Source organism: Lepidochelys olivacea, assembly GCF_965140295.1.
Source record: "Lepidochelys olivacea isolate rLepOli2 genome assembly, chromosome: 4".
In the NCBI taxonomy this organism is placed as follows: Eukaryota; Metazoa; Chordata; order Testudines; family Cheloniidae; genus Lepidochelys; species Lepidochelys olivacea.
The window spans coordinates 91992472-92008124 of NC_140414.1; the positions used below are offsets into that span (position 1 = coordinate 91992472).

At 41.8% G+C, this 15653-nt stretch overlaps 1 protein-coding gene across 5 annotated transcripts in view; it reads right to left on the reverse strand.

Moving 5' to 3' along the window:
* The window catches only part of MICU3 (mitochondrial calcium uptake family member 3), a 151481-nt gene extending 145686 nt beyond the window's left edge, over positions 1 to 5795 (reverse strand). For 4 of the 5 annotated variants that reach the window (XM_084625411.1, XM_084625410.1, XM_084625408.1 and 1 more), the window contains exon 1: positions 5395 to 5794. In XM_084625411.1, coding sequence (XP_084481537.1) covers positions 5395 to 5742 — 348 coding nt within the window. In that variant the 5' untranslated portion in view covers positions 5743 to 5794. Of the gene's footprint in view, positions 1 to 5394 lie in introns of all 5 variants that reach the window. The other variant, XM_084625409.1, reaches the window with a different exon arrangement.
* Positions 5796 to 15653: the final 9858 nt, after the last annotated feature.

The following is a 15653-nucleotide window of genomic DNA, read 5'->3' on the forward strand; positions in this document are numbered from 1 at the left end:
ATGACAGACTGCCCGAGGGTAAATAATGATGAGAACAGGGCAATCACACAGAGCAATCTGGATCACTTCAGTCAGTACAGACCATGGGTTTACTGATAGACAGGATCAAAGTAGTAGCTGTCGGTTCACGAAGGCCAAGAGCTCTGTGAAACTGTTCGGCCAGTTCAGGGGCACTCCAGCTCTTCACTGAAGCAGTGGTTGCTTCGATGGAAACCAGAAGCTCTGTGAAACTGTTCAACCAGTTCAGGATCCTCTCTGAAGCAGCTGCCTTACTTTTTCTACTTCCTTGCTTTTGTGGTAGGTATGTCATGCATATAGCAAGCTTAACTCGCACACGGCATCATGTTTTTGTACTACAGTAACAATATAAGAATGCTATTTTATCCCAGGTGTTACATCTTAGAGAGGTATACTGACTCTTTGCTACCATATTTGTATAGCTTAATTAAGAGGAATAGTCATCTCAGTGAGGAAGGGTCCAGTAGTTAGTGCATTAGTCTGGGGCTTGAGAGACCCTGCTTCAATTCCCTGCTTTGCCACAAGTTTCCTGAGATAACCTTAGCAAGTCATTTAGTCTGTGCCTCAGTTCCCTCCTGTAAAAATGGGAATCCCTTTATCTCCTACATCACAGATACAGTAGAAACTGTGTGGTGCTCAGATACTACAGTAATGTGGGCCATAAAAGTACCTAAAATAGAGAGATCTCCACCCTAGAAACTTTTCAAAGTATATTTTTCTTTTCAGTCCAATAACCGCATCACATTATTAAATTCTATCAAGCTCTCAAAATGTTAGTATATAAGAATCATAACACAGCCAGTCACATTGGAGAAACCTTCTTCTCCAATGTTTCTAATACCTCATAACCCCTGCACTGGATGGAATCAAACTACTCAAAGACTGAAGGCTTACAGCTGTCCAAAAAGAAACAATGGTCACTACTCAACACTAGTCCAACCAGCTTTATGATGAAAATAAGTCTATATACAATATCATAAGCAGAGCTGGTAATGATGCATGTAGTTAAGGTTTGCAAACACTTCCCATTGTAAGACTTTGTTTCAATTGTTTGAAACTTTACCAAACTTTAACCTTTCAGGCTGAAATTTTCCATTGCAGGCGGAGGCCTCAAGCTGAGGTTTTTTAAGAAAGTTGCAGCAAAAGAATTGCTCAGTTATTTCCCAAAGTGGGATTGGAAAAAAATTAATTGTTTTGCCCATATTAAAAATCTCCCAACTCCTTTGTTGAAATGCTCTAGTAACTCCATGCTTTGGAGCAGGAACTTGAAGTTTGGAAGAGGGAGTCATCCCAGTGTCAACCTTTTTCTGTTGTTATGAAAAACTGATCAAGTTACGACCTTCGAAAAATCTCAAGTTGTACATGCTCAGTAAAGACTTGTCTGTCAGCTAAATTCTCAGAAGATGCCATCTGCACGAAGCATGCTCCAACCCAGGTCTGCAGGGAATGAGAAAGATTTCCCTGCAATTCCTTCTCCTGGCTCCTGAAGGTCACTGTGGCACAGGACACTGAAACTGAAAGAAGAGACACCCTCTTTCCTGTGCTTTCACTGCTCTACGTGCTGACACCAGGGAGATTGGAACTGGCTGGTCAGAGAGGATGGGGGAAGTAATTTGGGAAGGGAAACTAAGAAGGGGAACCCAAGGAGGGAAGATCCAGAAGGGTCGGTCCTGGGGCCAGTTTTGTTCAATATCTTCATAAATGATCTGGAGGATGGTGTGGATTGCACTCTCAGCAAATTTGCGGATGATACTAAACTGGGAGGAGTGGTAGATACGCTGGAGGGGAGGGATAGGATACAGAAAGACCTAGACAAATTGGAGGATTGGGCCAAAAGAAATCTGATGAGGTTCAATAAGGATAAGTGCATGGTCCTGCACTTAGGACGGAAGAACCCAATGCACAGCTACAGACTAGGGACCGAATGGCTGGGCAGCAGTTCTGCGGAAAAGGACCTAGGGGTGACAGTGGACGAGAAGCTGGATATGAGTCAGCAGTGTGCCCTTGTTGCCAAGAAGGCCAATGGCATTTTGGGATGTATAAGTAGGGGCATAGCGAGCAGATCGAGGGACGTGATCATTCCCCTCTATTCGACATTGGTGAGGCCTCATCTGGAGTACTGTGTCCAGTTTTGGGCCCCACACTTCAAGAAGGATGTGGATAAATTGGAGAGAGTCCAGCGAAGGGCAACAAAAATGATTAGGGGACTGGAACACATGAGTTATGAGGAGAGGCTGAGGGAGCTGGGATTGTTTAGCCTGCAGAAGAGAAGAATGAGGGGGGATTTGATAGCTGCTTTCAACTACCTGAAAGGGGGTTCCAAAGAGGATGACTCTAGACTGTTCTCAATGGTAGCAGATGACAGAACGAGGAGTAATGGTCTCAAGTTGCAGTGGGGGAGGTTTAGATTGGATATTAGGAAAAACTTTTTCACTAAGAGGGTGGTGAAACACTGGAATGCGTTACCTAGAGAGGTGGTAGAATCTCCTTCCTTAGAGGTTTTTAAGGTCAGGCTTGACAAAGCCCTGGCTGGGATGATTTAACTGGGAATTGGTCCTGCTTTGAGCAGGGGGTTGGACTAGATGACCTTCTGGGGTCCCTTCCAACCCTGATATTCTATGATTCTAAGATTGGGAAACTCATAGGGAGTACTGGGACTGGAAGGAGGCTCTGGAGAAAAGGGAGGAAAGACAGAAACAGGCTGGAGAGACAGGGTCAGAAGGGGTCAAATTGTGAGGTTGTCTGTGACCACTAGAGCACACTCCCCTCCGGAACCTGGATGGAACCCAAGATTCTTGAGTCTCATCATTCCTTTTCTGTCAGCAAATATTGTGAAACCCCAAGTATGTGTCTCAGCCCCTTCTAGTGGCTGGTCCACATGGAGGATGTCAACCTACTATGGCCATTAGTTTCTCTGTTAATTCAAGTGGCAGTGGCAATGGATCTAAACATTCCAACCCTGGTGATAAGTAATGTGGATGGCAATATGTCATCATGACAGAATTTTTGTTAGCTTTTAAAAAAGTTTAGGCATGGGGGCACACTTTCAAAGTGAAACCAAAATACTGAATAACTGCTCATTCAGTAAGCACCATCCAGCCTGCACAATGAATGAGGAAGGGATCCTGGGGAGGGGGCAGCAATGTAATCACAACGTATACCCACAAGTGGAGTGAACTCAGGTTACACAGGCAGCCTAACTCTTGAATTTCCCAACTTTTCAGTGCTTCACTTTACAACATTTACCATAGCTTAGTGTGTAAGATATATTAATACAGAAAAAACGTAATTATGAAGTTAATTGTGTATAGCAAGCATACTTGATACAAACGCCCAAAAGCCAGGAAGTGAAAGTTAAGCCACCTAGCAGCACATATCCATTATTCTTCCACATACAGACACAAACCTAACCATCATAAGAACTACCATATACTGCAGATCACATACCGCAATTTTAACTCTGCCCTCTTTTAGCCCTTCTACACACACACCCCTTTAATATCTTTTCCTCTCAACACCAGTAGTTGTGGATGTTTGGTATACTACATGGGCGTCTTGGGAGAGAGTAGTTTGGTAAAGGGTTGGGTACAGAAGGGTGGTTAAAGGGTGTGATTGAAGGGTAGCAAGCCTCAGGTGGCAATTAGGTTATAAGCACTAAAAAATTTAAAAAGCAGACAAAACCCCAAGCAATTTTCCTACTTTAATTTTCCCTGTGCATCCTGTCTACAAGACTGTAAGCTCCTTAGGGGAGGGACTGTCTGTGTCAAATCACTCGTGTTAATAGTAAAAAAAAAAACAGTTTGTGAAAATGTGCTATGTTTTCTGATACGTCTTACAGTATAAAAATCATTCTATAATCAACATTTATGTCATTATGCACTAAACATGTCACTATGCCCCAGTTTTAGATATGATAGGGCAGTGGTTCTCAACCAGGGGTCTGTGGCCCACTGGGGAGCCTCGAGCAGGTTTCAGGGGAGCTGCCAAGCAGGGCCAGTTTTAGAATTGCTAGGGCCCAGGGCAGAAAGCTGAAGCCCCAACTTACAGGGCTGAAGCCCAGGGCCCTGAACCCTGTCACATGGGGCTGAAGTCAAAGCCTGAGCAACTTAGCTTTGCAGGGCCCATTGTGGTGTGGGGCCCTGGAATGGCCTTGCTCGCTACTCCCTAATGCCGGCTCTGGCCTTTATATGCAGAAAAAAGTTGTTGTGGCACATGTGGGCTGTGGATTTTTTATAGCATGTTGCGGGAAACAAAAAGATTGAGAACCCCTGTGATAGGGCATCTAATATCCAGGACTTCATAAATCAGTATTTTGAGAGACTCAACTTAAATTCCCTGCTTTGCCACATGTTTCCTGAGAGACCTGTGGCAAGTCATTTAGTCTGTGCCTCAGTTCCCCACCTATTTTCCATTACTGTACAGTTAGCCAGCACGTTAATCTGCAAAACATGACCAACTGTTATGCTAATTATATGTACAAAGCAGTATAAAATTATAATTTCTTATGCAGTTTGATATATCTTGTCAATTGCCATCTAAAGATATTATTGAATTAAAAAATTAATAGTTTTAACTAATAAGCAAACAATGCAAAAATTTTGTTTCAATCAGCTGGAGTTCCATTTGTAGCACAATACACTTTTTAAATCAAGCTGGATGAAATGAACCATCTGATTTAATAATGATAGTTCCACACTGTGAAAAACAGTAAATGGTCCCTTTGACAGCAAATCCAAAGTTGAGGAGTGGTTGTTATAGCATACTTCTTGTCATCTATTATTAAATAACTGTATTGCACAATACAGGAGGAAACAAACAGATTGTTTACACATCTTTTACACTTCTGTTTTTGTATTTTAACTTTCTGCCTGATCCGACAGACAGGGCAAGTCCAAGCACTTGTCCCATGCAGATGGACCCAATTAGGAGAAAGTGACACTGACAGCATTTGGCACATAGTCAAACGCACAAGATATTCACACTGAAAAGACAGAGCGGAAACTATTTCTCTCTCCAGTCTTTCGGTCAGCCACCTGCGGGGTTAAGTTCTCAGACAAGAAGCTCGGTTGTGAGCATGACAGCATCCCTTTAAGGTACAATGGACACGAGTTTTGGACCTGAAACTGTGTTTCCCTAAATCTTGCCCCTGACTCGCCTATATAAGTCTACACGGGGGGCACAATCCTAGGGGCGCGCCACACACAGGTGCCAAACCGCTGGGCACCACCGCACCTCTGCTCATCCCCCTGCTGGACACGGGCTGCCAGGGACCCCCGCCCCGGGGCGGGGAGCAGGGAGGCACCGGACCCCGAGCCAGAGACCAGCATCCCCCCTCCGGCCCGTTATCCGCTCCCGGCTCGGCGCTCACACACCTACCGTCTCCTTGGCAGCCGCCGCTACGGGGATGGGCAGCAGCCCCCGGGCCGGGTCGGGCTCTCCGGCTCCTGCGGGTCGGCGCTCGGCGGCTGTCTGCGCCCCACGGGGCCGGGGGGGCTCCGGCAGCCGCCCGACCCGGCGCTCATAGAGCCGGTAGCCCAGGTAACAGGCGAGAGCCCCCCCGGCCGCCCCCGCCGCCATGCCCAGCTCCCCCCGCCGGCCCGGCCCCGCCGCCTCCTGCCCCGCGCCGGCCCTCAGGGACCTGGCCAGCTCCGGCCCGCCGGGCAGGGAGCAGGAGTGCGGGGGACCCAGCAGGCGCCACCGCAGAAGGCTCCGCAGGGCGGCCATGGCCGCAGCTCAGCCCGAGTGACGGGCAGAGCGAGCCGGGGGAGAGGAGCCGGCAGAAACCTCGCGAGAGGGCGGGGGGAGCGACGCGAGACTCCCTTCATCCCAACCCCTTCCCCAGTCCCTCCACCGTCTGCACCTCATCCCCGCCTCGCCCTCATTCTCTGCCCCCGTCCCCTCTCCTAGTCCTCTGTCCCTCCTGCCCAGCCTCCTTCCCCCGCACGTCCCAGCCCCTGGCCTCCCTTCGCCATTGCCCCCTCCTGTCATCTAGCCCGTCCAACCCCCTCCTCTGCCTCACGCCTTACCCCGCCTGCCCCATCCCCTCATCCTCTGCTTGTGCCACCCCCACAGTCTGGGGGAGTTCACCGCCAGTATTGAGCACTGAGCCTGCCTCTGCAGCTGTTGTAAGACCTGCTTCCTCACCAACCTTGCTTACAGTGTAGTGTATCTGACGGCCTAAATGAAGTTTGTTGGCGTTCCCAGGCAGGTAGTTCTCAGTGGACAAGAGTCCACACTACAGAAGCCACCATCGCAGCCCGCAGCAGAGCATTGTGTGTGTACACTGAAGTTCTCCATCATTCAAACAAGTAGTCCCTCTAGGGCAGATGTAAGGCACTTTGATGGGCCAATTTTGGCAAGCTTGGAGTGCCACTTCCCATTCTGTACATAAATAAGCCTTCAGTCTTGGCCATCAATCTGCCACCTTCCACCAGCATGACATAATTCTTATTTAAAATAAATGAACACACATTGTGAGGATATTGTATAATCTCCTTATGAACTGTGCATAGCCATACTACATGGGTTGTTTGATCTAGTCTGATCATGCAGAACATGGTTGAGCCTGGACAGTATATGAATTGGAGACCAACAAGGAAAACATGTGAAATGAAATCCAGTCTAGTGCTTTTGGGCACTCATGAGTTTTAAGTTTCTCAGACTCATGTCAGTAGCCTCCTGCTACCACACTGTACTAACCTGAATGGAACTATACCCATATTCATCAGCCCAGTAATCCAATAGGTCATACAAAAATAAAAGGAGGACTTGTGGCACCTTAGAGACTAACAAATTTATTTGAGCATAAGCTTTCATGAGCTACTTCCGATGAAGTGAGCTGTAGCTCACTAACACATTTATTTGAGCATAAGCTTTCGTCTCTCAGGTGCCACAAATCCTCCTTTTCTTTTTGCAGATACAGACTAACACAGCTGCTACTCTGAAACCATACAAAAATAAGTACTTCTCAGCTTATACAAACTCCAAAATCTCTGAGGGCACTACAGTAATTCTAATTCATAGTATCACTTAGAATACCATGACTCAATTTATCTCTTATTTAACTCTTGACTTCATTGTTCTCAAGTGTTAGAATCAACAGAATGAAAAAATTGTTATAACTTTGGACAGTAGGTAGGAGCATTTTTATTCATATATTGCATGCAAGTTTATGTAGGGAAAGGCATGCCACCTAAACAGACCTAGGTCTCAAGATTAAGTGTCATACTGCTGTGGAGTAATACTTAGATTTCAGTGACTGTGGTTCCAATCCAAACCTCATTGAAGGCAATGGGAGTCTTTCCAGTCACTTCACTAGACCGCCAGAATCTGTGACTACACTATGGTGCAGATAAATAAATGTGTTACTTAACACCATCCAAATCCTTTCTGTGCCTACTCTTAAAATTAATTGCTCTATCCAATTACCCAACAATGTTCTGTTGACACCTGAGGACAGAGTCCATAAACCAAATTATATTAAATATTTGAGGCTTATTTAATTTAGAAAATAAAAGAGTGATCATCAAGGTAGGTAAGAGTTAAATAGAGTATATTTGGCTGAGTCTAAAAAAATAGAGGAGAAACCTAATTTGCTTAGGCAAAACAACTTTGGGTTACTAGTAGAAAATTGTACTTAAAGGATATCTAGAAAAAGGCATTTCTTTATACCTACTGATAAACCTACCTGTAGGGTCAATGGTCCATTGTAAGACTGGCTGAAATTTTCAGAGTTGGGTGTCTAAAATTAAGCTTCTAAATCCATAGATTTGGAAATCTAACTCTGAAAATTAAGCTACTTTAATTACATAAATATGGACTTCACAGTCCAACTTTAGGGACCCCCATGGTCCTGTAGTCACCAACCATAGTACTCCATTATGTCAGGGTGCAACGCTGCAAGGGCTCCTCATCTCCAGCACCTCCCGCTGGCCATCTTCTCACCAAGTCTTCCATGGCTCAGCATAAAATTCAGTTCCTTTCCAGATAACAAGAAGATCCAACTGGAAAGTTCACAAAACATCATAACACAAAAGAGCCTGCAGCCCCCTTTTAGGCTATTCCTCAGCTCATCCTTTGTGGTCAGCCTTCACCCCCATCTTGGGCTCAATATTCCTTCCATTAGGCTTGCATACCGCTTCCTCAGAAGCTGGTAAGGGAACCCAGGCCCACCTTCTACTCTAGGTTCCATCTCAAGTACCTCATATTACACAGCTAGGTCTGCTTTTTCAGACATGCGACTGTTTCCCTGGGCCACTTCCTACCTCTAAGCTCCCTTGTGTTGCTTCTCCACAGCATGTGCTTAATACATCCTCCCTTTGGTTCTGAACCAGGCTTCTCCCCAGGTCCTCTCAGCTTTTTCTTTCTCCGTTGAACTAACCACTTCCACCTCTCTCAGGTTCCACTAAAGTGCTCTTACTGACCCTATCTCAGGGCCTGCCCCCACAGAAGCCTAACTTATTCCTTGTGGATTCTCCTACCTGGCTTCTTACCAGTTTAAGTCCTATTTCAAGGCTTTTCTTCCACGACAGCCTGACCTGCTCTCTGTGAGTTTCTCTCCACAGGCACATCTTGCCACCTCTGCAGTCTCTCCCCCAGTGAGTTCCCTCAGCTTCCCTATCAGGCTCTGGTGCCTAATGATTTTTATCTAGCTCTGTCCCTTCTGTCAGAGAGGCAATCAATCAATCACAGAGGCACTAACTGGCTTGTCAATCAAGTGATGGGAGTAAGCCCCATCACAGGACCTAATTAAGAAAATTTTGTCCTGTCCTTTCCAAATCTATCTCATTGATCATGTGAAATGGTCCTTCAATCAGTCAAATGTTATATCTTTCTGACTGTCTAGTTTTAAAATCCAATTTCAAATGAACCTTTCGTGAACATAGTACTGCCAGTAAACCCATTTGATGTGTGACTCGTTAATCACCCAATCCCCAAAAGTGTATGGACCATGAGTTATCTTACCATTGCATATTGTTTCCTTGAAACTGGCATCTTTAGACAGGAATTTGACTTTTCAGTAGCACCTTCAGGCTAATCTTTTGTTCAGTTCAAAAAGCCCAGTACACATCTGTAACTACTTGTGTCTGAGTATGTTCCTCAGACCCTCCCTGGTGAGGTGTCTGCTTAGGAACACGTGTGGAGACTATTCTTATAGGAAGTTTAAGATTCCAAGTTAGCTGCAGATCTGATCTGCCCTGATTCAGACCACCTAATTTAAATAAAATAAAATAAAGTCTTCCAATGTCATTGTTAAAGAACTTGTTTAAAAGCTCCTGAACAGGCCATTTAAACACATGTTGGTAGATATATCAATATATATGCAAAAGTTGACCTCTCATCTGAATATAGACATGTGCCCTCCATCTATCTTTTCTTTTCCACTCCACTTATATGGGAACTACTCATATGTATCCAGAGAAGATTGGACCTAACAGCCACATATCTTTAAAAAGCAATTAATTTCTCTCTTCCTTTAAAAAAAATCAAATAAAACAGAAATTCCATCCTATGGGAAATTTTGAAATTTCAGCATTTGTTTTTGTCCTCAATCAGGTTGAAAAGTCAAAATATTAAAATGTTTTGAGGAACAAAAAATTCTGAAAAAATTTAATACAGAAATATTGATATGTTTAATTTCAACATTTTGGAGAGAAAAAAAAACATTTTGATTTTCCTAATCAAAATGTTTGATTTTTGGTTTGCCAACCTGAACTTGTTTTGATTCAGGCTGACAGTAATCTCTGCATCTGCCTGAGCTGCTGCAGAACCTTATGGGAGCTGTAGTTCCATTGTTCATGTCCCCATTCTCCTCCATGGGTCCAGCTCCCCACCTACAGCACATCTCCCATGATGCCCTCAGCAGTCAAATAAAACACTAGATCTCTGAGCAGAAGAGTCTAAAGCACAAAATCATCATAACAGTTATCAAATTATACTGGAAGAAATACATAGAAAGTAAAGGGTAGAATAGGTAGTTTTAAAAATCTGCATTAAAACATATATAAATTATGCATGCGATGAACTGATTTGTGCTACTAATGTGGTGCTCAGTACACAGTACACTTTGTACGGTATGTAATGAACTGAAGTTTTTCTTGCAAAGTTGGTTATATTTTTAGGTATTATGGGCCTCAATCAGATCTCACTGTTTTTATATCTGTTTTATCCCATTGACCTGAGTGGGTTATTCCTGATTTAAGTAAAAGCTGAAGAAGGCTCACATTTTGTAGATACCTCTTTGTCAGCAGTAGGGCTGGTTGAAAGTTTTCCATCAAATCTGTTTTTCTATGGAAAATTTTATTTTTGACAAAATGAAAATTTTCATGAAAACCATCGGCTTTTACAGAAAATTTCAATTTTTCATAGAAAAATGGAAAGCCTGAAAACAAAAATATGTTCATTTTGGCTGAAAACCAAAATATTTTGACTCTGAAATACCACTTCAGTGCCTCGTGGAAGTTGTAGTTTGAGTTCCTCATGCTCCTATTCTCCTCTATGAGCCTGGCTCCCCAGCTGGACTATTTGTTCTATGAGGTAGGCAACCATTTGAATGCACCATCTCCCCATAGCAGACCATAGTGCATCTTGGAAGATGTAGGTAGTCTGACCGGGGAGCCCAGCCTATAGAGGCAAATGGGACCATGAGGCACCCAAACTACCATTACGATCAATCACCATGGTAATATTTCAAAATCTAAATATAGTAGAACCTCAGACATACAAACACCAGAGTTATGAACTGACCAGTCAACCACACACTTCATTTTGAACCAGAAGTACGCAAACATGTAGCAGAGACAAACAAACAAACAAAGAACCAAACAAAAAAACAGCAAATACTGTACAACACAGTACTGTTAAATGTAAACTACTAAAAATAAAGGGAAAGCTTAAAAAAAAGATTTGACAAGGTAAGGAAACTATTTCTGTGCTTGTTTCATTTAAATTAAGATGGCTAAAAGCAGCATTTTTCTTCTGCATAGTAGTTTCAAAGGTGTATTAAGTCAATGCTCAGTTATAAACTTTTGAAAGAACAACTATAATGTTTTGTTCAGAGTTACAAACATTTCAGAGTTATGAACAACCTCCATCCTGAGGTGTTCATAACTCTGAGGTTCCACTGTATTGTGTTTTATGGCCAAAATATTTTTGCCAAATATTTAATCAGAAAAACTAAATAAATATTTTGAATTTTGGCCAAAATATTTAGTTTTTATGATGAACTATTTTGGTTTTTAATTTTTCACCTGATACATTTCTGCAGAAAAATTCAATGAAAACTGTTTTTCTCCATTTTTTGTAATTTTTTTCTGTGGAAACCTGCCACCTGCCCACCCATTTTCCAGCCAACTCTAGTCAACATACTGATTTTGTTTAGATTTTGTAGAATTGTAGATTTTAAGGATGGAAGGCACCATTATGATTAACAAGTCTAAACTTCTGCATAACACAAACCATAGACTTTCACTAAGTGATTCCTGCATCAAAAGTATAGCTTCTGATTGAGTTAGAGCATTTAGAAATGCAATCTTGATTTAAAGACTTAAGGTGATGGAGAATCCACCACATCTATAGATAAAGTTGTCCCAGTGGTTAATTACTCTCACTGTTTAAAAAAATTGCTTGAAATTGCTAGTCTGTGTCTGGTTTGCGCTTCTAGCCACTGGGTCTTGTCATGCCTTGGTCTGCTAAATTAAAGAGCCCACTATTATCAGAAAGCTGCTCTTCATGTAGGTACTTGTAGACCGTGATGAGGTCATCTCTTAATGTTCTCTTGAATAAATTAAATAGATTGAGTTTTTAGTCTGTCACTCTAAGGCAGGTTTTCTGCACCTCGAGTTATTCTTGAAGTTATTCTCTTCTGAACCCCTTTTTCAGTTTGTCAATGTCCTATTTAAAATGTAGACACCAGATCTGGTAACAGTCATAGTTTAGCTATTGCCACATGCAGTGGTAATAATACCTACCTACTTCTACTCAATATTCCCTTCCTTATGTATCTAAGAATCACATTCACCCTCTTAGCCAGTCCATCCAACTGTGAGCTTGTGTGCACCATGATCCTTAAGTCTTCTTTTTTTGTCATTGCTTTCCAGAATGGTTACCCATATTTCAAATATCGCCCTTAGTATTCTCCCAAAGTTCATATATACACACGCTCAATGTATTTCATATATTAATATGGTCTTAAAAATGGTTTTGTATGTGTGTCTGTGTGTGAAACAGATGTTACATTTTATATGTTTTGTACAGATTCATTTGTTGTAGAACTTATAGGGAAAGTGTTGCTGTATGTACTCAGAGCAGTGCACAACCCAAGGAAAGATCTGACCCCCACCAAAGAGCCCAACAGATCGCCAAGGGATATCCAAGCCCCCTTGAAAGAGAGCCAAGACCAAGGAGTTCATAACAGCATGCATGTTCATTTTCTGACCATCTGCATATGTGGAACATTCTACTGCTAGTGGAGTTTCATTTTCCTATCTCAAAGGGAAGGGATCTGATTTTGGGGCATAGTTTGGAAAATTACTCCTTTCCCCCCTCAGTGAATCCAACATACATCTATGACTTATTTAAGTTCAGTGGGAATCTGAAACACTTGCTCCTCAATACCTGCATGATCTTCTGCTATTATTGTCCATTGAAAATAGCCCATACTGTGTTTTTTTGTGAAGATACAGAAAAGATTTGGTAATGATTGAGGTACAGGAGTAACTCAAGTAGGCAATACCCATATTTTGTTTTAGAGTTGGCACACCATTGTTGCAAGGATGTTTTTAAATATTAAAGCACAGTAAATTTGGAAGATATAAATCTTTAGAGCCTATATGTTTTTTCCAACTGTGTCATGTGATACATGTATAAAAGCATCAAAGTTATCAGTGAGCTCCTTTCTCCACTCTGCAGGCAGCCACCAACTATTGCTCAGGACTATATGCTAATCTTAGAAAATGTACAGTAATTATATTGTCTGCAGAAGCTCTAACTACCTGCAGTAGAAATAAAAATTGGACCACATATGTGTTTGTTTAACAACATTGAAAGTGCGGTCTCTAGGAAGTATAGGTAAAGTTGATTAGATTGTAGTGTATACTTAAAGTTGAATAATGTACTCTTGTAAAAACACTCTTCAAAATTATTTAACTTCCCATGATATCGTCACAGAATGTGCAGAAAATCTTTAGTGTTATCTTTTCCTGTCACATGACTAGTGCAAACAAGAAAAAAATCCTTATCTTTTTGCTTCTTTTCTGGTACTTTATAAAATAGCATAACCGGTTCAGCAGCCAGACATTAAAGATTCCGGTTTGAAAAAGTCTATGTTTTGTATTTCACTCTACTTAATGCATCTCCATTGTGAAACAAGAATGATTTTATTAGCAAGAAAGTATCTGAGGAGCTGATGATGTTTGAAAAAACCTCTGGTACAGATAATCACATGCGGAATCTAACCAGAAAAGCCCCTTATTGCTTACTATATTCAAATAATACTGGAACCTAGGAACTTTTCATTGGAGGAGCATCTCTAGGCTCAGTAGGATATTCCCTTTAATATGTGCTTTAGTCTATGTCCATCAGTCTTGTGCTGAACTGAATTAATTACAGTTTGATCCTGAAATAACTGTTATATCAATAAAAACACTTGATGTGCGTTTCAAATGTTTTAGGTATCTAAATCAGTGTACAGGCTACTTGAGAAATCTGTGCTATATAGATCACTCAACTTTGATCTATTTCTTTGATTTAGCACTGCAATTAAGAAGATTTGGTTCAAAGAGAAAGCTCATTGGTTGATGTTTTACACTGATGTGGTAATGTTTACACAGATGTGCTTTGAAATCTCAATTATGGTGAATTTTTGGGTCCCACCACATGACAGACTCCTGTTATTTGAAAGGTAAAATAATATAACATCTATCTGTAACAACCTTCAGAGCAGGTCTGCCAGGGCTCTCTTCTGAGGTGATTTATCTGATCATTGTATTTAGTGTGAGTTTTTTTGGTTTTAAATCCCTCCACAGTAAATCACTTGCTTTAAAGAACCCTTTTTATAATTCAGGTGCATACAGGGGCAGTACTTAGGACTGCAATGATGAAAAGGTGTAGCATTACTTGCTTTAAAGCACCTGCCAATTAATTAGCCCCATACTCTCCACAGCAAATAAAGCCAAGCAGTCAAATCTATTTGATCTCCCAGATTTAGACTGTGACTGAAAAGCCCATGGAGCAAGATTGAAAAACTAATCTTTCATGATTCTCTACAACTTTTTGTTCAAATGAAAGCTTAAACCAGCCAAGTGACTTTCAAACCTTTGAAAGATTTAACTATGAAAGATCTTTGGGTTTTACACCATAATACATTAATACTGGTGAGGGCACACGTTGCAATACTTGCATGCTAATGAATATACTTTAAGATAGTTTTCAGTGTTTAAAAATTACTATTAAATATGAAAAAATCAATAGAGTGTAAAAGTCAAGCCTTGATAGTTTTAATATAATTGTTTTAAAATATCAATGATCGTTTTATACTATTCATTTGAAAGGCAGAAATGCAGCTACATCAAGTTACCACAGTCCTAAATCAGCCTCAAAGAGATCTTAATATTATTGATGCAAGAATTAAAACATATTTTAAAGGCGATACTGTAGTTAAATTGTAGGCGTTCCTATACTGTGGTGATTAGATATATCATCTCTCTCTGTCGGAGTATGTACTGTGAAACTATTCTCACACCATTTCCTCCCTCTTTCTCTCTATGTGATTTAAAAATATTAATCAAAAGTCACTGGTCTATCTCACTGATATGTTTAAAACCACTCTGCCGATACCAACAGACATTGATCAATATCGTATCATGTTTGTGATGAATTAAATAGGAACGCGAATTTTACAGAGGGGGAAAACATCCCTGATTATGCAATTTCTTTTAAAAATCCCCCACCTTGGAACTTAAGTGATAAAAGGAAAGGGTAATACATGAACATTTTATTAGTGTTTTACAATCAGGGAGTAAAACTGTCAGATCTTTGTTTTTTCTTTCATGTGTGTCTGGGCAGGTCTATCCCTCAGGTAACGCCCTTTATCCTTCTTCTCTCTTACCTTTCCTTGCACCTGTCCACGTAATGCACTGCAAGCTCCAAGCAACTCCTGAGTCCAACACTCCTTCTCGAGTCCCTGCCAAGCCGGGCTCCTTATAGCTGCAATCTATCATTTTCGAAATACTCACATCAAAGGAGGCTGAGCAGCAGCGTCAACAACAACAACAAAGGGGAAAAGAGTGTCTATGCTACCGCTCTGCAAAGTTGGATGCGAGCTCTCTCTCTCTCTCTCTGTCTGTCTATGGATTATTTTTTATGGCTCTGCACACTGGGAAACGTCAGAAACTCCCCATCGTCATTGCAGATCAGAAAAAGGTGTGAGGAGAGGAGAGATCGGTTTAAAATTTCAAACGCAACCTCTCCGGCGCGCAAGAGAGGGCTTCATTAGCATATGTCCGGGGGGACCAGCATATATACGGGCTTTGTATATAAACAGAACTCTAATCTGATCAGTTTCCCAGGACACAACAGCAGCACCAGCAGCTCTAGATGTTGATGCAAAGCCAGCAGCAGACTCCCACATTCTCGGA